The sequence below is a fragment of the Tyto alba genome, unplaced genomic scaffold (genome assembly GCF_018691265.1).
Source record: "Tyto alba isolate M040663 unplaced genomic scaffold, T.alba_DEE_v4.0 Super-Scaffold_9, whole genome shotgun sequence".
Lineage (NCBI taxonomy): Eukaryota > Metazoa > Chordata > Aves > Strigiformes > Tytonidae > Tyto > Tyto alba.
Window position 1 is genome coordinate 7,949,050 of NW_024881330.1, and position 24,884 is coordinate 7,973,933.

General features: G+C 36.6%; 1 protein-coding gene across 4 annotated transcripts in view; it reads right to left on the reverse strand.

Annotated features, from left to right (window-relative positions):
- The window catches only part of KHDRBS3 (KH RNA binding domain containing, signal transduction associated 3), a 101,845-nt gene that overhangs the window by 30,570 nt on the left and 46,391 nt on the right, over positions 1–24,884 (reverse strand). For 2 of the 4 annotated variants that reach the window (XR_006164709.1, XM_042785978.1), the window contains exons 4-7: positions 20,656–20,802; positions 15,991–16,130; positions 6,388–6,498; positions 4,828–5,020 (exon numbers count right to left, since the gene is read on the reverse strand). Coding sequence is in view for 3 of the 4 variants with exons in the window: in XM_042785978.1 (XP_042641912.1) it covers positions 4,828–5,020; positions 6,388–6,498; positions 15,991–16,130; positions 20,656–20,802 (591 nt within the window). In the remaining variant the exon portion in view is untranslated. The remainder of the gene's footprint in view (positions 1–4,827; positions 5,021–6,387; positions 6,499–15,990; positions 16,131–20,655; positions 20,803–24,884) is intronic. The other 2 variants (XM_042785979.1, XM_042785980.1) reach the window with 2 other exon arrangements.

A 24,884-nucleotide genomic window follows, 5' to 3' on the forward strand; every position in this document is an offset into this window, starting at 1 on the left:
GTACAATTCTTAATGACTAAAAATCTGATTATGAACTCAGATAAATCTCACTTTGCATTTAACACATTTAAGCAGCCAAAACAGGACTTGACATGGCATCATCACAAAAATATTCATACTAGCTACAGAATATTTGCAAATATTTACTGTTGTAAAATGAAAATACCAGCAAATTAATCTTAAAAAAGCTTTGTTACAAATTTAGAAAAAGCCTCAAAGGTTTGAAGCTGGTAAGAAGAAGACAACAGGAAAAGGCAGATAGCAGCAACTGTTACTAGACTGTAACTGAGACTGAACAGTTCTGTTTTAACCTATGTTGACTGAACATCTACTAAGGAATTAACACTATTAAAGAGTAGTGAATTTCTAGCATACTGTTACTAATTTCCTGCTTATTGAAAATCATGGAAAAGCTTAAAATTTCCAGCTAATAGTTAAACACTATTTCTATAATACTGGAATAAATGTCCATTTAAAAATACATTAAAATATTTTTATTTATTATACGGTTTCATTCTATGAGTAGAGAAAAAAATTCTCATATAATTAAGAGACAGTGTCAGGGACATTGTTAAGTGCTTCAGTAAAACTAGCAACTACCTATTATGTTTTCCCTTATCCAAGGATTACAAAAATAATCCTGGCCATACTTCACACGTCATAGTATGCTTTCTCCTGTTGTGAGCAGTTAAGGACATAAAAATGGGCGGCATGTTAGCCTTCAGAAGAAGTTTATCACATCAAACAGAGCAGTGATGTTAGAATAGTGATTATAAAGCTGGCTGGCTGTAGAGGCCTGAATTTTTCCTATCATCTAAACTGATGCTACAGCTATTAAATAGACAATGTTCACAGAAAAATGATAAGGAACTGTCATTTAGTGGCTTCAAAAACTTCATCATGGTACTAACAATATGGCAAGATCCCAGAAGGAATGGGTCCTGGTTCAGAGAGATATATAAGTGAGACTGGCAACAGGAGAGTGGGAAAACTAGTTATATTGAACTAGAAAAACGTGCAGATACTGCTGCTAGTCTGATGTGTTGTGTGACTTCTGCACAGAAGGCCAAATCAAGCATCCAAAGTCAGCATTACAAACATCCCAGAAAGCTGACAGACAGAGATAGTCTACCTCTGTAGAGCCTTCTCTAATGGGTAAATTTTGGACAACTTCCCTATGGGCTCTAAGCACAGGACAGCAATGCTCACCTAGTTTTGTTGATCTTGAGTCCACATGAAAATGCATCTAAATTCAAATTAATGAGTTTTTGTCTGTGGCATTATTTCCCCATGTGAGATACTGCCACCAGAATGAATCCTTCCAATTTTTCAGAATGAAATAGATACTCCCCTCCCTATTTTAATAATTTTCATAGAAAACAATTTCTTAATCAAGAAGAGGAAGGAGAAAAAAATAGGATAGGAGGCAGAACTGAGTAAGTTCCTCCTGATGCTGAAGATTCATTGTTCTCAAGGACTACAGAAAAAAGTTAGCAAAGGGAGTGAAGAAAAAGGGAGGCTGTTTGTCACTCAATGATGGCCTCATTTTCTGTCACAACGTATACTTAATAGTACTCCACAGAGGAAATGGGCAAAGACTTTATGTACTGAAATTCCTGCATCATCTTTGAGACATTTAAAGAGTTCCAGAAGCAAATGGTTGAAGGCTTACATCCAGAAGACAGTCTGCTTCTTTCTGAATTTGCATAGTTTTGCATTATTTTAATGAGTACAAAGCAGAGGATTGTAACCCTAAGGGAATGAAAAGCTTCACAAATCCTTGCAGACTTTCCGATCCTCAGTGGAAAGCCTCCTTGTGGTGGGCTGACCCTGGCTGGACACCAAGTGCCCACAAAAGCCATTCTATCATTGCCCTCATCAACAGGACAGTGGGAGAGAAAATATAACAAAAGGCTTGTGGGTCAAGACAAGAACAGGGAGAGATCACTCACCGGTTGCCATTACAGACAAAACAAGACTTGACTTAGGGAAAAATTAACTTATTAACAGAGTAGGATAATAAGAAATAAAACTAAATCTTAAAATGCCATTCCCACACTCCTTCCTTCTTCCCAGGCTCAATTTCACTCCTGATTTCTCTACCTCCTCTCCTCCAGCAGCACAGGGGGACAGAGAATGGGGGGTTGAGGTCAGTCCATCTTGTTATCTCTGCCACTCCCTCCTCAAGGGGAGGACTCCTCACACTCTTGACCTGCTGCAGAATGAGGTCCCTCCCACAGGAGACAGTCCTCCACAAACTTCATCAATGTGAGTCCTTCCCATGGGTAGCAGTTCTTCGTGAACTGCTCCAACTTGGGTCCTTTCCATGGGATGCAGTCCTTCAGGAACAGACTGCTCCAGTGCGGATCACCCACAGGGTCGCAAGTCCTGCCAGCAAACCTGCTCCAGTGTGGGCTCCTCTCTCTATGGGGCCACAGGTCCTGCCAGGAGCCTGCTCCAGTACAGGCTACCCACAGGGTCACAGCCTCCTTTGGGCTCTGCCTGCTCTGTCATGGGGTCCTCCATGAGCTGCAGGTGGAGATCTACTCCACCATAGGCCTCCACAGGCTGCATGGGCACAGCCTGCTCCCCAGAGTCTTCAATGCAGGCTGCAGGGGAATCCCTGCTCTGGGACCTGGAGCACCTCCTCCTCCTCCCTCACTGACCTCAATGTCTGCAGAGTTGTTGCTCTCACATTTTCTCACTCTTCTCTCCCAGCTGCTGTGTAGTTGTTTGTTTGTGGGGTTTTCCCCCTTCTTAAATATATTATCACAGAGGTGCTACCACACTGCAGATGGGCTTGGCCTTGGCCAGCAGCAACTCCCATCTTGGAGCCGGCTGCCATTGGTTCTATCTGACATGAGGGGAAGCTTCTGGCATCTTCTCACAGAAGCCACCCCACTACCAAAACCTGGCCACACGAACCCAATATACTTCTAAAGGCTGCTCTGTCACCTCTCTGGATATCCCAGTCTGTGAAGCTTTGAAAATATATGCTGTCTAAGATAAATTCTTACGATACCCACAATATCACTGAAGGTGTCGTTGGCAAACCAACGCTTAATACTAGATATGGCTAAACAGCAACTAGTAAAGAAAGGATAGAAATACTACTGATGATTCCTACCATGCTTCCTTAATGTGTAAAAGATACAGTGAAGGCACTTTGACAACATACTACAAATGGGCAGGTAAAAAAATATCATGCATTAAATTTCACACTTAACATAAAATACACTAATGGCTCATGTCCTAGCAAAACTTTGTTCTAGTGAATCTCCATTTTACCAAAGGAGACACAGAAATATGGTAATTTTAAAATAGACCATATAGCATTGCTTTATCAATTACAGCTTTAAATATATCTATCCCAGTTAAGATAGCTTGCTTGGAAGGTAAGTGATCCAGTTATAGAGAACATTCTTTTTAGAAGTTATTTAACACAGCACTATTTTTCTTTATAGTGCGATTTTCTCATTATTCTCTCTCAGAAGTATACATCAGGATACTGATTCAAACAGCTGTTATTTCCATGACACTCCTATAAGACACGCTGTAAACAGCAGACATACATAAATATGAAGGTACTCAAAGAGGTTTATTTTCTACCACATTACTATGCGTTCTACAGCATATGCCCTGGAAATAAGCTGTTTAATGAGGAGTAATTCCTTTGAAAGTATTGTGAAATAACCACTTCTTTGCAGTACTCACTTTGACTAGTCAAGTCAAGTATAGCCAAGGGACATTTAAATATATTGTTCAAATACTACTTCTCAAAATGAATATATTACATTAATTTATTCCGAATCGTTCAGGTACATTTATAAATATTTGCACTAATGACATTAAACTTCTTTCTGCAAAAAGCTATAAGCATTATATAGAAAGTTAGATTCTGATCAAAAGGACAAAGGTTGAGATTTGATTTAGCAGGATCTTGCAGGGGTGATAAAAAAAAGAAAGGGAAAAGATAGGTGCAAGAAAGTTAGAGAAAAACAAAAGATGTCTAAATAGAAAAATAATTTTCTGGAATTCAGGAACTCCTTTTTTGCTGGTCTGAATAACAAAGTCCAGACAGACCTGGCTGTAAAGAGGGCACACTATAAGCTTTAAGATATATAAAACATTAAAAGCATTGTCCTTGAAAATGTTATTTTTTTATAAGACTAAATCCATTTTTATGACAATAGTTTTAATAAGATTTTTTCTTTATCTTACTACGCTAAGTTCAATTTAAATTAAATTTAACCTAACAATTCATAACTGTCTATAATTATCAGTCATGTACATTATAAAATACTTTTATATGGTTTTTAATTTTTAATACAATAAAATCAAGATAAATATGTATGGCTTACTGAGATACACTGTATACTGTTAAAATTTTAGGGTCAATTCTGAAGCTTTCATAAAAATATTTTAATTGTATAATCGTTGAACAGTTATATGACCACAAGTATAGGTTTAAGAAAGAGTAGAATGTTACTCTCAATTTCAGTTGAGAATTAAAAATCTACTGACAATGTGATTTTTCAGAATTTTGTAAAGCAGAAACCTAATACAATACTTTTAAGAGGTATATAACTATTCTGTCAAATGCACTGTAAATGTCTCTATGGTAGTACATATAAACTGAAGTTTCATTAATGTGAAATAGTTCCAAGTCTGAAAGTGTGACAAAAGATGACCACATTTGCCACAGATTCTGGGTGCAAGACTTAATTACGTACTAATTAAAGAGATGCTATTGAGTTCTAAAGTGATAGTTAGGATCATCCCTCCAAAATTACACTCTATGCATGGTATGTCAACAGCTTGACTTACATATTCACCATATGTCTCCTGTGCTGGAGGTGGTGGAAGGGGTCGGTAGCCCGCAGGTGGAGGTACTCCTCTTGCTCTGGGTGCTAGAAGTCCACGGCTACGACTGACTGGTCCTCTACTGGGAGGCACTCCTCTGGGTGCTGGTGCCCCTCTTGGTACTCCAGCTGGTGGTGGAGGCACTCCCCCACGGCCCCTGTGAATGCATGCATCACTTACCATTAAATACTATACCCCTGCCCTCCCTTTCAACAGCTCCCTCCCCCACATCATGATAATTTTGCTTTACTATAGCCAGAAAAAGTCTAAAAGGTTTGTAGTTTGTCATTTATCTGTATGCTTTAATCCAATTACACACATTATGCAAAAAAATGCTGAAAGACACAAACTAGACGTGATTCAGTGATGAACTTGCTAGCTTGAACCATTCTCACATACACAGACACTCAAAACCAATTTGCTGGAATCAGTCAACTTCACTCGATTTTGACTTTATAGTATGTGAAATCACAGTCATAGAATAACAGGTTAATTTGAAACTCTCAGGCCATATCATACTCAAACCCTGCACAGAGGAATCAATTGCAACTCCCTTCTGATCCTGTGTAGGCTTCTAAATACAATCCAAAGATCATATTGCATCTGAGATTGAGTGGGTCAAAAAAGTTACATCCTCTGGTTCTAGAGAGGAGATTTTCAGCTGTTGCAGGAAACATTAAAACATGTAATAAACGTGCAGGGTGATTATAGGATATAACCTGATGTTCAATATGTATTTAAGAACAATATCAGTATATTTGTTTTTAATGTTCTGAAAGAATGATAAGCATTAATTTGCATTCCATTACTTGGACTCTTAACATTAGGATGAAAAACTCAAGACCTAAACCAGAACAGTTTTCAAAATTTGACCCATTTAGAGGTGGTGTCCCCCCCACCTCCCTATAGTAAAGGGAGAGATTTAGAGGTACAACCTGTGAGAAATTTGCATCATTTATCCTCTTTTAAACAGGATGTCTAAGACATTGCAAATAGGCATCTCCTTTTTAAAGGAGATCACTTCACTCCATGGACTATAATTAATTTTAAATGACTGCTCTGTAGGCATATAGATTTGTTTCAAGGAAGTCACACCCCTATTGTATACTGTAACAGATACACAGACGAAAAAACAAGCACAAGCTCTACACTACCTTTCTACCTATCAAGCCATCATCTAATTAATCTCAAGAGTAGTAACTGAGTGAAAATACTCTGTCCTGATTTCAGTATAAATTTCCAACTTAAACATTATAAAGATCTAGATTTGGCTTTAAGATTTCATATCCCATTTCACATAAGTCATATAATTTCTCATTGGTAAGTTTATCAGGAAAAGATAATAATTTTTAGCACAAATAATTAGTATTTGAGAAACTTCATCACTAAAATGAAGAATGCAAAAACGTAAATAGTTGATACAATCAGGATAGATTTTATTAATTCTAATTACTGATCAATATACAGTCACAAAGTATTTTAAACAAGCCTAGAGAGTAAGTGATTTAAAACTGTGCTTATTACTTGGTTTTGGCTAATCTGTAGAATGCCTCCTCAGGACAGGGTACCAGCTGCTTATTTGACTTCATTGTAGTGGGGGCAGGGGTGAGCAGTGAAGTTCCCAGACACAGCCTGCTGAAGTAATATAAAGAAATAGCAAATGTGATACCTTCCAAGTGAAGCCAAAGAAAGGGAAATGAACCTATTGGCATAGACAATAGTCAATACCAAGTAAAAAAGTCAGTAAAAAGATTGAGGAATTACTAGCCATAATCTTCATGGCATCGTTTAGGCAGGGTGCAAGTGAGAGCAGCAGGAAATGGGACATGCTAAAAACATGGAAAAACATGTGAGGGAAGAAAAAAAAAAAGTACAGTTTTTAGAGTCAGCATAGATTTATTCTTGAAGAGTAATTAGAACACCAGATCCACATGCTGAGAAGATTTTTTCTGCATTTTAAAAAACAGTTAATAGGATTGGAGTGGTGATGGGTGGGAAATCACATTTCTCTTCTACTAGGAGACCATTTACACGCTTTTTTTAAAAAGACTTACTGCAGGAGGAGCAAACAATCTGAGATGTATAGTTCTGTATTACATCATTCAGATGGTTACTGCACCAGGGGGGAGGAGACTAGAAAGGTACAGAGATATGAAACCCAGTAATAGTAGAGTTCAATTATCACCATGCATATTTGAGTCACATCAGTGTATGATACTAAGAGAATTTTTAGAAATGAAATTGTTGTTTCATTATGAAGTTATCAGGGAACTACAGAAGTTAGATTGACACGAGCAATAAACAATCTGAAAATACTGAGGAACCACTTTGAATAGGAACCTTTGCCTACCTTTGCAAAACCAACAGATCAGTTCTGGTATTGCTTAAGTTGAAAAAGGGCAGCTATATAAATGATGTTTAAGAAGATTTAAAAGAGCAATAATATATATAAACAACATGGGAAGACATTTAGAGAAATCCCATGGGAAGTCAGAGCACATACATAATTGTCAAAAAAAAAAAAAAAAAAAACTTGAGAAAGGGCAAAGGGAGCTTAGTAAGTCTAAAACAGCAGGGTAAGGAGAGGTATCATAAAAGGTGTAACTTGAAAAGCTGAACCCATCTCTAACATCAAAAGACAAATTCTAATAAAACAGATGTAAAATACTCAGAAAAGCAGGTTAGAATTTAAAGAAATTGTAAAAAGCCTACAAAAATGTCTTTCAAACATCCTTGAATTAGGAAACCTGCCAGTCTGAGGTAAAATCATCAGTGAAGAACAGTAAGGAGAGATATATATATATGTGTATATATATGTATACATCCATTAAGTTTTTGCTACATAATCAAGATTGACCAGACCAGGTTCTCATACTAGAGTCTTTCCTTATAGGGAATGCATTGGATGGTGCTGCCAACTAACTTGAGACAAATTACAGAATGAAGTGCAATTACTTCTAACTGCTCCATGTCTTTCTGTAAACTAAAACAGGAGTTCAGATATCATTCTCTTTAATCTGTAGCTGAACCCCAACCTGAATTTTAAGGAAAAGAGCAAAAAAAAACTTCAAAGGGAACACTTTGCACTTAATATACACACACAGTAATTTATATATCCTAACATTATATGAAGTAATAGGTTCTGAGCTATCGCTATCCATGGAATATTTATAATTAAGATTGGCCAAGTGGTCAGCACAATGAAAACAAATCAAGTTTTAGAAAATAAGAGAATACAGGAAACTTTGTTATCCTACTGTATTTACAGTCCTGTTTCTTAATTTGGAAAGAACACAAAGGAACTGAAGCAAAACAGAAACTATGTCAAAGATGATCAACAATATAGAACAGCTTACACATAAGGACCGATTAAGTAGATTAAGGCATTTCATATTAGAATAAACAACTAAGGCATGTATGATAGAACCCAACAGAAACATCAAGGGAATGGAGAAGGTATCATCTTCATGGCCCTTTGCCAAACTCTAGCCAGTATGCCCATGTCCCTCTTGTACCTGGAAGCCCAGAACTGGACACAGCACTCCAGGTGGGGCCTTACCAGCCCCAGATAAAGAGGAAAGATCAATTCCCTTGTCTTGCAAGCAACACTAATAGAGCTCAGGATACCATTAGCCTTCTTTGCACTGCTGGCTCCTGTTCAACTTGGTGTCCACCCAGGTCCTTCTCCACCAAGCTGTTTTCCAGCTGGGTCACCTACAGAATATATTGGTGCATGGGGTTGTTATTTCCCAGGTGCAGGACATTGCACTTCCCCTTGCTGAGCTTCATGGGGTTCCTTTGAGGCCATTTCTCCAGCCTGTTAAGGTTGCTCTGGAGTGAGGTGAGGTTGACCTGTTCACCAGGTCCTCCTTGCCATTTTTGAAGGTAGGAGTGACATTTACTTTCCTCCAGTCCTCATGCACCTCTTGTAATCTCCACAATTGTTCGAAGATTGAGTGGCTTTGCAGTGGTATCTGCAAGCACTCATGGGTACATCCCATCAGAGCCCATGGACTTGTGTCCAGTTTGTTTAGCTATTCTCTAACCTGATCCTCTTCCACGAAGGGTATGCTTTCCCCCTTATCTTTCGGTCTTCGTATTTCAGAGGGATCCTCTTACTAGTAAAGACTGAGCGCAGAAAGTCATTAGGTACCTTAGTCTTTTCCATGTCCTGTGTCACCAGGGCCCCTTCTCCATTCAGAAGTAGGCCCACATTTTCTCTAGTCTTCCTGTTGCTACAGAAGTATTCATAGAAGCACTTCTTGTTGCTTTTGACATCCCTCACCACATTGGTGATGACTCTTGCAAGTCATCTCTACTCATCTCTACGTAGCAGATGTGTCTATCCATTATTGGCAGAACCAATGGCCCTAGGGCACTTTAGTCTCCACACATCCCTTGCAATTCTCATCTTCCATCTATGCTTTCGCTAATCTTTCCACAGCTCAGTTCTGATCCATCTTGTCTACTCTCGTTTTCCATTTCACTCCTTTATAATTTACATATTACTCCAGGTGTTTAAGGTTTAAGTCGTTTTATTTTGCTTTTTAAGTAAAAGCTTAACTCACACTTGAATGTAACACACTACTACTATTAAGTTTAGTGAATGCACTAATAAACTTTTCACTGTATACCCTGGACATTCAGTGGTGCACAAATACGCACAGCATATTAGAAAGCACTCTCAGTGGGTATCTAACAATTTTTCAGCTAGATTTCCTACAGAGTTTCTCCATATATTCCATGTTGTATTTACTATTTATGATCCAATGACATTTTTCCTTTCGGAATCTTGTTCTTTCACTTTCCTGGGCTTTCCTTCTATCTCCCAATCAACTACTTGTGAGGGGTATCCTTCTGCTTCTCAGGTCTCTGAAGAAACTGCAGAGGGTATTTTCTCTACACTTCCTTCAACAACTATCTCACCTATAAACTGAGAAACCTTTGTGAATCTGCTAACATTTATATTAATTCTTCTACTTATTTCATCCATATCAGCTCTATCATTCACAGAGATATCTTACCATCAAATCAAATTCATCATGGGTCCTAGTCATTCCAAGTCTTCTACTGCTTGCTTCCTTGACCGAGGACATCCTTTTGCAGGCCACATTTCAGCTGTCATCACCAACTCCTCGTCTTTGCACACAGCCTACAGGCTTTTATAAAGATGCTACTGTTTGGGGTTTATTTTTTGCTACATTTTTAAGAAAAATTCTACTCTTCTGAATCTTACATCAGGCTGCTATCCAGAATCTCAGATTTCTTTGGGTGAGGGATACCCTACTCTAAGTACCGATTAACTGTATTTTATACTAAATAGACTGTGATAGATAAATGGACAGTAAACATACTCAGTAAATCCTAGCTTCTAGTCAGATGCTATTATCACCTCCAGACATGCTTTAACAACACAGTTATCATCTAGGTACTTGAGACCATTGAGTCCTACTCTCAAAGAAGCATTTTACTGCCCTAAAACATTTTACTACAGCTATGCAAGAAAATCTGAAATACTTCTGTTTCATCAGTTTGATTTTGACTTTCCTGAATTTATTCATTTGGCAGTAGTGAATCCATTGATGGAAGTTAATGCTTCCCCATTAAACACACAGGTAATTGAGGTGGTTAAATAAAGAATGATTTTACTCTCACAGCTATATAATTAGCTTATAGGCTCTACAGTGAAAAGGTCATCTTCATTCTGGATACCATGAACTAAACCAAATAAAGCAAATCCCAGTAACTCATTTAATATCTTTTGTTTTCACTACACGCTGAAGAGTGTACCAGGATAGCAGGAGGAAATAATCTAATTTAACTCGTATGTCACAGTATCTCTTGAAGATAATATCATGTAAACTATTTTAGTTGCAACCTGAATTTTCCCCCATAACATTTCATTATTTATACTTGCAATTTAGTATGAGAGGAAAAAAAGAATAAGTGAAGCACTAAATTTCTATAAAGCTATCAAATACATTAGAGAATGTGAAAACCAGACTTTCACAAAAGCATTAGAATGTGTTAGCATGATTTGAAATACAGTATAGTAATTATAGAAGATAATCTATAAAAAAAGGTAAGTGTGCCTTACTGTGTACAGTTAAAATATTACTTAAGAACTGCATTTTGTAACTGATTAACACTGTTTGTTCAGAGACTGATGTGTGGAAAAATGTTCTAAAGAAAGCCTAGTACAACTCAGCCACATTATACTGTTAGACTCAGAACATCTGTGGATGTTTGGAAGTAATTCACAGATAATAATCTAATCTTTGATTGCCACTAAGCCAGTATTTTACTAATGCACATAACTTAAATATATCCATAGAAAACTACTCAAATACTTCCTCTTAGGTCTTTATTTGCAATAATTTGATATATCTACTTTATATTAGTCCCACAGTTGCTAGGATTTGTTTCCAGCAAACTAGGTTATTGTCCTTGACCATAGTAGACATAGCATCTAGCCAATACCTCCAGCTTCCCTAAGCAATAGCTCCACTTTATCTTTTCATTTATCACTTTCTTCTCTAGTATTACACCGATTTTTATTTCAAGTTTCTTTTTTTCACTGGACAACTGAGTTAGAAAAATTACTCTCATTATAAAAATCACAGCTAGAGTCAGTTCACAGCTTTCCTTCACTTTGCTTTTGTGAAAGAACAACAATTAAATCAGTTTATGCAGTACAAAGTTCCTTTCCAGTATCTCCCCTCCAGAAGGGGAAGTAAATATATTAGCAGCTTTAAAATAAAAATAACTGAAAACTAGGACAAGTTCCCCAACACTATTATTCAATGAGGAAATGTTTGGAATACTTTCATTTTAGCATTCATAGTTCCATACATCTGCAAGGATTTAAACTGTCCAATAAACTGATCTAACAAATTTTGTTAACAGATGTTGATGTAAGTCCTTCCTTTGAAAACAGCCCAATACAGTCAGTTTCTCAAGCACTAAGTATTTTTGTTCAGGTTTTATATTAGACATCTGAAAAATAACAGACCTGCTATTTTAAAGTGTCAGCACCAAAATACTGAACACTGATATCCAGATACCACTCAGAGCTAGAATTCCTACCTTGACATATTTTTTTTTTTTAATGAGTCGCCATTGATGTTAACACTCTTACTCAAGGGTTGTTTTTTTTTCACATTTCTGTTTGAAAACAGTAATATGTACGTTCATGTTTCAATTTTTGTGAAAAACTGAATATTTATCAGAGGACTAAAGAAATAAACACACACTGAACATAGTACCTGCCTTTTTCCTGGATCCTGAACTGGCTTTGTCAAATGTTTTTTTGTGCTACAGAATTTTTTGCAGTCCTACATGTTCTCAGCAAAAAGTTACTCTTCAAAAAAGAAACCAGTTGAGTCCAGATACATGATACGAGTGATCTAAGTTTGATCTGGTAACTAACAAAGAATAACTGGAAGTTGTGTACACATTACAGCAGTTACCCACATCACTTCATATTACTTCTGACATATAAGACAGTAAAATCTAACCTACAACTTCTGTAAGTTTTTTTTGTCCCCAGATAGTGACAGTCATTCAATCATTAGCATCCCAGCCATGCATACAAGGACATAAGAATGAAAAGAATAAATGGGAAAAGTAAAAAAAAAAACATATTGTCATGCAAGCATAAACCAGAATTTTGCTATTTCTTTAATTAGACTAGATCTTTAAGGTCCCTTCCAACCCAAACCATTCTATGATTCTAACAGTGATTTCTAGCTACAAGTGACATGAATTGGTTTTCCCACCCCCCACCCCAAGGTAGCAAGGAAGATTTATCCATATTCTTAGACTTACTATTACCATCCTCTAGAATTTCACTTTTATAACATATCTTAGTTTAAGTCAGAATTGAGTGATCCTTAAATCTTATTTTTACTTATTCTTAAAATAGAAATGTGACGTTTTAGAGAGGAAATGCTACTTTATTTGCAAAATGTCCTCAGAAGTATACATTAACTTGTATGTTACACGTTTATTTGTAATCTTGGGTTAATCAGAAATCTCAATTCACATTTCAGTAGTATTATTTATTCCACTGATTCAGGATGGAAATTCAAATGCATTAAAGGAACACTGAATCCAAAGAGGTACATCCTTTAGCCACTCACTGTAACAGCATCACATTAAACATCATGGATCCTCAAAGCTTACTAGCACAATAAATTACAAAGTAACTGGTATGATCCTTCATTTTATATAGTCACCTCCAAAAAAACATTTAAGAACAATGTCAGTTTACAATAAAAACAAAGGAATGAAAACCAGAATTTCACCAAGGAAAAAGTCTCATGTCCCTTCCCTTGCACAGATGAGGTAAGTACTAACTACCTAAGGAGGTTAAATGCTCAGCATAAACATCACAGAAAATGGAAGTGTTGTAATTAAACCTGGTCATCTTTAACAGTATTAGCATGAAAGAAAAAATAAAAATGGGGGCAAGAGGGCGGAAGGAAAAAGCTATATGATGCCCAAGATCAGTGATAAGAAATGCATATTCCTAAAGGTAAAACTCAAAACACATACAACCCTTCTACACAAATTCCACCTACTCACCCCAAAAACCTTACCTGTCTCTACAGTTATAAAAAAATTCTGTCAAGAAAATCTGGAACAAGCCAGAAATAGCAGAATAAAAAGATTACCAAACCACAACCATTAGGAAATTACTTACCATATACAGGAATACCTGTGCACAAGCTAGAATTTTGTACGCAAGCACAAACACTGTTTTCTACAAAGTAAAATTTTGGTATGAAGCTAAACATACATGTAACAAGTCTTCTTAAAAGAAGGCACTTGATAAGATGCATTATCTCCAGTTTCAATATGTCTGATAAGGAGTAAAAAAAGCATAAATTAGTACTTTGGTTCTTTGAAGTGAAACTATTCAGGAATAAAGGCTTAAATAAATTGGGAAATTAAACACACAGTTACTGCATCCTCAACAGGATGTTTCTTGTATCAAGGCTATCTTAAATATTCTCTGAATTATAAAAAGAGGTTAGGATTGAGGTTTTAGACTTCATTTCCCAAGTCTTCTCAAGCTTTGCTTCAATCTCTCCTGGGTATCTCAGGGGTGCTTGCTATTAAGCTGTTTTATTTAACACTAAGACAAAAACTTTAACAATGCCTTCCTTTAACCAAAGCGTTACTCATGGAAATCTATTCATGCTAAGAAAGAATCAGAGCATTGCAACTGAGTAAGTTCTTTAATTCAGTGGCTGTAGTATCTCAGTAGCAATGGCATTACATTTCACTTAAGGAATTTATGCTAAGAGCACTACAATTTGAGGGGGACAAAGTCTTGGAGTTTAAGACAAGCCTTAAAGTAAGGACAAGAAACCAACCACCTTTCAGTTTTCCTTATAACATATATAAAAAAAGGAGATGACAAATATAATTTTCAGCTGTCATCTCCAAATCAAATGCTAATAACATTTACATTTACCATGAAGACAATTCAATAGTTGTAGGCCAATAGGATGAACTACAAAGGATTTGTGAGCCACCTAACAGCATTTATGTTTTACATAAAATGCAGGTTTGAGAAAATAATTTACCAAAATCCAGAGAATGGAACTAATGATGTTAGAAATTTAGTACTATGGAAAGGTAATTATGTATGCATGTGCTAGATGCTAGTAGTAGAAATTAGGTAGGAAACTTTAGTGATAAGATCAGACTGAACAATAACTTCTGTATCACAAACACTAGCTTAAGGACATGAAAAATTAAGAGAACATGAAATAGAACTGAGTGCCTCTGATACTGAGCACCTGCAGCATAGATGATACAAGCATCTATTGGAAAGTTAAAACCAGATATTTCAGAACTGAAGTTAGTAAAAAACCCATCTCAAATCAAATGAGATCTCTAATTTGCAAGTACTTTTCTATGGCTGATTACAGTGCTAAAGAAGTGAACCTTGGTATGTAATTACCACTACTCTGAACATCATTAAACTCAAGAAAAGAAGCAATTGCATATATTATATAATATTACTTAAGAATTTAAGAACAAAAATTAGTTTATTTAGAGAAAATAATTCTATTCTTACGGAATACAAGTAACAGTGTGTAAATTCTCTACATTAAGATTTATTCTGCATTGCATTTGAGATCATGACAGGATACATGTAACGAAACAGATCTGTATAAATGGAAAAATTCCTCAGTGCTTTTTCTTCTAACATGTTTGATCTGAGTTAAAACACATCAGAAAATTATTTTGAAAATATTTTAAAAGCTGAAATGTAAGTTTCAAACTTTCATTAATAAGCACCATAGCCACAACTGAACAAAAACAGTTCACTGTAGAAAACTGTTGCACTTAACTGCTGCAGCCACAGTCTCTTTGTACTGTAAGAGAAACAGTTACGCACTTTATGTTTTGTTTTCACACTTCAGGACTCAAAGGAGCTGAAACTGTCATCTCATTAGTGCAAGGAAGACAGGGGATGCTAGAGTAAATAGGAAAATATCTCCTGTGTCAAAGAAAAATAAAGCAAAAGCAGTAGACTTGCCTATTCATGAAACAGGTCACATTTTTTTGAAAAAAAAGCACAACACAGAGGAGACTAAATCCAAATTCCACCTCCAAAAAACTTACATAACATTATTTTATCAGGACTATAAAAAATTAGTAATACAGTAAAAGGAACATGTATATGCCATAGGTTAGAGAAATTGATCAGAAATTCATGTCAATTCAAACAGGATTTATTAGTTTTTCACAGCCATGATCTCCATAGGGCCAATACACTGACCCTACACACACATAAGGAGCAATAGAAAGTTGTAAATCAAGCAGCACAGAAGTCATACTGTGCTGCTCACGGTAAGACTGAACGTCTTGATGTACATTGTTTCTTTGCTTAGGTACCCTTCAAGTTTCATAAGACAAATTGCAGCACCACTTAATTCAGTCCAAGCTAATTAGACTATATTCAACAAAACAATTGTTACCCTTATCTTTTGCTCTTATTTTGGGGGTCCTTCACATATTTCACTATTGTACTCTGGGCATTTTATATTTGAAGGGTAATGCTTAATATAGATATTCAAATTTACTTCCAACTGCAGCTGAGGTACTTACCTAGACAAAGCAGGAACTGGTACTCCTCTTGATCGAATAGATGGTTTTCCACGAACTACTGGAACTTCTGCATTTTCTGAACCACCATTTAAATATGTTAATTCTTGAAGCTGTGCCTGTCTGATTTCATCATTGTAGTCCTATAACAAGGGCAGAGGAAAAAAAAAAAACAAAACACAAACTGTTCAACCACCACACCAAGTTAGTATCAAACACTGATGAAATTTTTCTCTTAAAAAGTTGAACATCCCATTGAAGAAGTTTAATATGCAGAATATTATTCAGAGAAAAAAATCTAAGAAATTTACATTTTAACTGAAATTTTTGCTCAGGCATATTTTTCTTTCCCACTGTGTATTACCTCTACATAGCTTTACCAATTAAAATGCCAATGTTAAAATGCTGTAGATAGGGAGAAACAGCAAAAAAAATCAAGGTTGCATTTCTGAGCAGAGACCTGGTTTGTAGTTCCAGCTGGAGAATGACAGTGTGTTAAAAGCAGGAAAAATTGCATTGTCTGGTGTTGCAAAGCAATATGGAATACACTGTGGAGAACAGCCCCTGACAACTAAGGAATAGAGTAGACATCTATACGTTTAAAATCCAGAGTTAAAGAATTAACAATTAAATTCAGTCAATAAAGACAGTCACTATTATTTAATAGTAAGAGCTCAAAAAATTTCAATTCTAGAACATGCAAGGGTAAACAATTTCAAGACACATGTCTTGTTTCTTGTTCTGCACAAATCTTCTCTCAAGGTCTATTGAAAAGAAAGCTGAAGCTATTTACATGGAATATGGTACATCTCAAATACACAAGTCTTTTCAGGGACCTTGAGCCAACCTCCAAAACTAGCACATCAGAGGAAGAGATACATCAATGAACTCTTGAGCTGTACATATTTTTTCTCAATTTTTCCTCCACTTAGTGAGCTGAAGAAGGCATGTGCAAAGGTGAATCAGAAAAAAAAATACTTAACTCCATGTTTATATATACACTCTAAGTATTAAAATAGTAATAGGTCCTCTAATAAGAATGAAGTGATACTTCTGATATAACAGCTCTTATCTTCTGCAAACCCTCCCATTTCACAAAGGCAGGTTTGTCCAAACACTGTATAATTTTTACATTTCAATTACAAAACAAAGGATCTCTATCTCCTATTAGAAAACTGATTTTATTACATTTATGCACGAGGCAGGTACCAAAAGACTGTCGGGCAGCCTTGCATCCGACAACTCACCAAAACATAACTCTGCATTGAAAGGAGATTAAAACATCTATGAACTCAAAGATATCTATTATCCTTGAAACATTCTGCTTCCCATAGCTTCCACAAACAGAAATAAGAGCTTTCCTTTGCATGCCATTGCTGAAGATAGTTACTATTGTCAGAAGAAGTGGCATCAGAAAGACATTTTGTCCAAACTGTCCTAAATAGGCTCTGAAATTTTACTCACAACTGCCCATCTGAGATCATCATCTATTTAGCAGCAGAAATCAACTAGCAAACAGGATCAAGAAAAAAGTCTAGAAGACTGAACTGTTTCAAACTGCATAACTGAAGCTTTTGAGAAACAGATTCCATTATAAAAGCACTCAGAACCAATATGCAGCAAAGCCATCGCAGGGAGTAGAATAGAAAAAGGCAATTGAAAACTATTCTGGTCAACTACTGTACAGAAACCCATTTTGTATTTGTGCTTTGCTGCTGGACCAGAACTAGCTACGTACGCAAATTTCTATGCAATATATGAAACAAAGAACTTCAATCTTGAAACAAAATGGTAATGAATTATTAAAACTACCACAAACACAATACTTAGGTCTCAAAGTTCTGACACAGCATATGTCCTTTAAAACAGATGTCCTTTATAAATTCTCCACAAGAGATACTAAGAATTGGTCTTCTAGAAAAACACCTCTGATCATTTTACATTAATTTCTTAACAAAGATGACCTTAGGGTACTTTTTTTCTCCCCGATGCTTTCTAATTTTTCTGTAGCATACTATGAAACATACCAGCAGCCATAGTCACAGACAAGTACTCCACTGTGCAAAGGACAGGACAAAAAATATGGTCCTCATCGCATATGCTAGAGGCAGCAGGAGGATACAGAATAAAGGGGCAGTACAAGGAGGCTATAAGCAGCAGTGTTAATCCATTAGACTGAAATGGATTCTTCAGTTAAAAGTAACAGATGGTCAATTTATGACTATCCACTACTAGAAAACAGCACACTTGAAGTCAAATTGAGGAGACAACCTCTTCCTCACCTAGAACACGAGATGGACATAGAAACCCTTCAGACTGCACTCCTCTTCTATACATTTTAGGCAGAAGCAACACTCGAATTTCAGTCAAATGCTACTGATTAATTTCAAGTAAACAGACATAATCTCATTTTATGAATATTGCCCATCCTGACTGGCTACAGTCTTCTCTGAACGTGGAGGATGTTTCCTTCTGTAGGAATGACTACATCAAGATACATGCAAGAGATTTTCTCCCTGCACGGACTTACTCACATGATCCAACTAAGCAACACCCTTTTAGATTTTATCTGCAACTTCCATCCAGCCCTGATCAACACAGTGGTGGCAGCTATCCCTGGGAAAATCTGTAACTTAAGACCTTGATCAAATTTATAATTCAAACTATTAGCAAAAACTTTTTATTTCATGTTCATTTCAGGACAGATCCCTGCAAAACCCTATGCAGTTTTGCAGAACACACAAGCAGATCTTTATCCTGGCAGTGAGCAATAGTTATCAGGTTTCCAGACACCTTTATGGACACACACCTTACAGTTATTTGCCAGCTTGCCTAAAGAAAAGTGTTTCCAAAGCCCACCAAGCTCTTCCAAATAAATGCCATTAAATGCTATTTCATCATCACACCTTACAAACTGCACATACAGGAGGCAAGGCAGACTACACAAAAAACTTGTAAATTCTGCTCACATTGTAAATTGACTGCTACAGATTGTTCTCTCAAATATGTTTCTATACTTTGCTTTAAAGACAAGGGAAACAAGTAACTTGGGTAACCAACAAAGCATAACTAATGCTGTAGCTGTCAAAAGAATGACTGCCACTACTCAAAAATTAAGCAAAATAAACTAAGACAAGTCCTACTGGACAAAACTGCAGTAAACATGGTATAATACAGGATGCAAGGGGAAGTAGTTGGCTTTTTATCCAGACAGAAGTAATTTGGGGATAATTAACATCAAGCACAGCACCCACCAATCTAACAGTTGAACAGACTACTGACCAGATGGTCTGTCCAGAGCAAAAGGATTGGCTAATTTAAAGGAGGACAAAAGAATACACATGAAGTCAAAAGCCACAATTCTACCTGCAGAAGACAGGTAAGAGTAAAGCCAACATGACAAGCACAGCCAAAAAAAAACAACCCTCAAGTCAAGGTTCTGTGTCTTGGTTTGAGTTATACCAGTAAGCTTAAAGGAAGGTACAGCATTGCAGCTGCATGAGGCTGAGCTTCAATGCAAAGGTCATATGCTTGTTCATAGATCTAAGGAGATCCTAGAAGAGAGACTAAGGCATTTTTGCTGTAGTCAGCTACTACAAGTACTGCAACGATATTTTGTATCCTACTTACATTCTAGCAGTAGTTGTGATTGTATATTCAAGCCTGATCTAGAAACTGAACAATGACCGTCTTCCTAAACTAGGTTCAGCATCTAAATTTGCTAGAAAGCATAGTTAGCTTACATCGTAAGGAGAACACAAATTAAGATCATAATCATATATACTGATAGCAGGACTTTTTCTGGAAATAAAACTACTGATTTGCTAAGAAAGTCACAACAGACCTCACAGAAAATAAAAATCAAGTTGCCTTTGGCTGCAGTTAACCAAATGGCTGTTCTAGAGAGGACAAAGCTGTTCCTAGATTGCTTCCTAGATTGGCTGCTGCAAGGGTGGAGGGGGGCAGAAGAGATTAAGGCATTGAGAACCCTCAGATAAGATTACATTCGAGAAGGCAAAGGGAAATTAAGACAGTGCTGGCTTGATCCCATAATTCAGAAAAGATTATGTAACATCAGTTCAATAAAAATGCAATGATCAAAAATTGAGATGGAAAAGTGTACAATCAATCAATGCAATTGGTCATTATCAGTCTGTAATCCTACTGGCTTAAACGGCAGCAGAGTAATGGCTTGGTTTTGATAAGCTTCACTTATGACACTAGGTGAATCAAGCTCAATAAAGAAAAATAAGAAATAAGAAAAATAAAATTTATTCTTAGTGAAACAGAACCCTACGCTGATGCTTCAGGTGTACCAAGAACACGGAAAAGCCCTACCTAAAGCAAAGAAACTTATTTTTCCATATTTTACAGATTTTTACAATTATTTGTGAACTTAAACACTTTGCACATAACCACTTAATTAACAATAAGTTGCTCTTTTACTACAGGTCATATCATGAGATGAGAGTATTTGGACAGCTATGCATTTACCCAATAACTGCCTGTATCAAAATGAAAAGTATTTGTAAATATCATTATTTCTTTTACAGATGAAGGAAATTAAGCAACGTGACCTGATCAATATTGTACAGTAAATCGGTTTTAGTGACAAAATTTCTTACTCAAGACTACCATAATTCTTATGAAAAAAATTAAAATACTAACAGGGATGAGGAACTTCTTTATTTCTTCCAATGCATGTCCCATTCTGGCATATGCTTCTGCTGGTGGAGCAAACACTTCAATTAAAACATGCAGGTCATCATTTAGGTGGAAGTACTTTGCCTCTCCACTTTTTCTCAACTCTTCCTCCTAGAAGAAAAGAAAAAAGTTGGGTTTTTTTAACACCTTAAACATATAATGCAAGTGTGATAGTTTCTTCAGAGGTCTTTGCACATGCTGTTTACTCATGTTCAGATATCAACAACTAAAAAAGTATAAAATTACATATTTTTCTGATATACTTCAAACCAATCACTTTGCTAAAAATCAGCATAATATCAGTTTGCTTATCAACAGTGGCTAGTAACACACAAAATAGGAACCATCTCACTCTTCTGCTCACATACAGAAACACAAGGGAGAATGTTCCGAGGAACTTACCCAAGTGCATCAGCTTCAGAAACAAAAATGAACTTTAAGCCTCTTTTCTCAAAAGTGTTTAGGTGCAGGTTTGAACTAATATTCCACAGAAGCAAGGTTCTTTTACCAATATTATTTCAATTTTAGTATTATTGCACTGCTCAGATCTTATTTATTTTCTGTTCTCAGTTTCTATCCCACAATTACATCCTTCACAGAACTGTGCTATTTGAACACAAAACAGCATATGAAACCAGGGAGGACCTCTCTATTTCAGAAGAGAATTTTTCTTTTATTCTTCTTCACTCACACTTCAATATGACTGAGAAACTATGATTTTAATGTAGTGGAGCAGGGCTCAGTTATCAAATACCTGCATTTACATGCAACATGTTCACAGACCTAAAGGACATCATTTGTTAGTCTCAGTTAGGCTGCCCCCCTCCCATGTGTATGACAGGTACATTCCAAGAGACTAAACAACCATTAAAAATAATTAAATTGTATTACCAGATAAATTAATATCAAATTCGTAGCAGTTTTGCTATCTAAAACAAAGCCCTACGAATTCCCCCCTGAACTTCATCCCTTAGATTACTAAAATTATAGTTTCAATTATAGTTGAAAAGTCTCCCCATATCCCTTAATTATGGGTTGAGGTTTGTAAGTGACAATCTGTTTCTGCTTCTCATAAATACCATTGTCATCATACTTCATGTTTGGCTATGCAGATCTTTAGAAAAATCAACAGAATCTATTTAGCTGTTAGAGCACCCAGAGCAAGAATATTGAGAGGCCAGAGTCTGCAGGATTAGACTATCATCAAAACCATTATCAATTCAGATGAGAGACTGTTGTGGTTTGAGTCTGGTTGGCAGCCAACCACCCTTGCAGCCACTCACACACCTGCCCCCCCAACCTGGGAATGGGGGAGGGAATTGGAGGCGTAAAGGGAGACTCGCAGGTTGAGATAGAAACAGTTTAATAATGGTAATAAAATTAAAACAATGACAGCATTAGAAAATATAAACAGGCAATGCACAGTGCAATTGCTCACCACCTGCTCACCAATACCCAGCCCGTTCCCAGCTAGCAATCCCGAAATACCAAGATCCCGCAATCACAATCCCAGAAGCGCGAGAGCCCCTTCCCAACCACCCCTCCTATATACAGTGAGCATGACATTACATGATATGGAATATTTCATTGGCCAGTTTGGGTCTGGTGCTCTGGCCGTGCTCCCTCCCTGCTTCTTGTGCACTTGTGCACGGGCAGGACGTGGGGAGTTGGAGAGTCCTTGAAATCTCAGCAGCAGCTGACAACATCAGTGTGCTATCAGCATTCTTCTCATACCAAACCTCATGCTGAATCTAAAACACAGCACCTGAATCTAAAACACAGCACTATTCTAGTTACAAAAAAGGAACATTAACTCTATTCCATCCCAAACCAGGAAAGAGATCTTAAAATAGGAAGTAAACCAAAATAAACATTACAGCTCTTAAACATTTAATTTTAATAGAAACTGTTTCTCGCTTAAATACTTACTTTAAGCACAGTTATTCAACACATGAACTCTCATCTAGCACTGGAAAATAGGTATTTTCATCAGTGGAGCTCACCATATCCATTTTTTAGTATATACATGCTATCAAACATTCCCTGTCCATTTTTAAAGGGGAAAAAAAAATCACTGTGCAGATAGATGTGCAGAGAATTAAGAAATAAGAAAATTCATTTATGTGATTATCAATCAACTTGCCCGGTAATAGAAAAGTCAGTTTCACATGCAATGCCTGGTGAAAGAGGACTGAAATCAGCAATTTTAATAAAACATAAGAAATTTCAGTGTGGCTTGTTCTAAAATCATTCCCATAGACAAGCTTTTAAAGTAATTTTATCCTTTTTTCTTGCTTCACTTGCAAAGTTCGCTTTGATTACAATTTTTTTTTTTCTCAATTCTGTAACATAACTTGGCAACACACTCCTCTCCACAGTTCTTAACAGCACACAAACGAGGATGAAGTTCACTGGCCTACATCTCCCAAACTTGGGCACACATTAAGCATTTCAGGCTTTTTATTCCCCGGGATGACCAACACAAAAGCCACAGCTTGTTTCCATTCTAGTATCCCTCACTGACAGCATTTTTAGTTCCCCAATCCTCTGCTTTCCATTACTTGACAGTACATACATTGGCTAGGCCTGCCGCGTGTATGTGGATGGTGCTTGACTAGCCAAAAGAGAGAACAATTTTCCCCCCCTCTACTTCAATGGAGATTTGAGAGCTGCTGAAAGGATGAAAGCAAACCAGATGTGGATCAAGGGAGCTAAGAGGCAGCAAGGTCGCCACTTCCTTAAAAAAACCTGTCCTTTGAATCCCCATCTTCTCACACAAAATGTGTCACGGCAAACAGTTCATGATTTGGACTATCCAATTTAACTTCATGTTTTCGGTACAGACACAACCCTGCAGTAGTGTACTCTGAGAGCCTTTTGAGAAAGCTTACCCTATTTTCTTTGTACCTTGTGCTCTTGTATTTCATCCCTTCGTGGACCAGAACAAAGCAGAGTACTAGCAGAGGTTATGATGCACATCAGCACAAGATATCTGGCAATATGCCTACAGAAGACAGTTAATATACTTTGCCCTGTATTCTACTGCACCTAAGCCTTTTGCTTTTCATTCTACTTGCCAAGCTATAAAGAACCAGATACCAGCCCTAGAAGTCTACTGTTTTAAATCAGAAGTTGAGTAGCAGTATTTATCAAAACATGCTCAGAGTACTGTCCATTTTCATCTTCACTACATCACCTTTGATTAAGATTCTAAATTTCTTTAGGTACTACCTGGTATCTATTTTTAATGTTACCTTAAATTTGGCTTCTGTCAGATTTTATAAACCATTCTGATTCTCCAAGTTGTTGAACGGCCTGTACCAGTCTCAAACTATTGGTAACACATGAATAACCAATTGAAGTGGAAAGCTTTAAGTTATTTCTTCAGATTTACAATATAAAAGCAATCTTGTCATGGAATAAAGAAATTCTGAAATGAGTCCTTTTACTTTTTCACTCTAGACACATGAAAGCCTGAGTAGTCTAGCAGAAAATCTCAGCACTGAGTAGTGAAAAGTCAGTGACAAACTGACAGCACAGCTTGAAAAAAACATGTTAATTGTAGAGAAGAATTACTGAATTTAGATATTGTATATCACAAGTAGATACATGAAATGGTCCTCCACATGTTAACAAGAGATGGAAATAGAAGCCTAGACTGATTCTAGAACTCAGCTTAAGCAGTAAGGATGATACAGAAAAAAACCCAACTTTCCAGAGCGTGCTCTTAAACCCAAATCTCTTATCACAGAGTAGATTGGCCATTCTAAAAAGGCACTTACATGTCAGAGATAGAATAATACCGTCACCCAAAATGAATTTAAAGTCAGACTGGTTTTTCCTGTATCTATTATCCTGGTTTATTTAAATGTTTCCTAGAGAACCTGCAAAAGGTAATGGCGATCTTTGCTACATTTTCTCAACCTTCCACACCAAATAGCTTTCTTCCATGAGCCTTTGAAGCTCTCAAAGTTCAAATAAAATAAAATAGTATTTAGACATTTAGGTTTGAGAAGTTTATGAAGCTTACTGCCACCTTCCCTTGGGAAAGAGGTAATAACCATTATTCATTTAAAACCGGTAATGTAGCAGGTATACTAACGTGTAAGTGTTTATAAATATCTGATGATCTGATCCAGAGCTAACAACAATTGTTTCATCCCATCATCTGTGGTCACCATCACTAAGTAGCC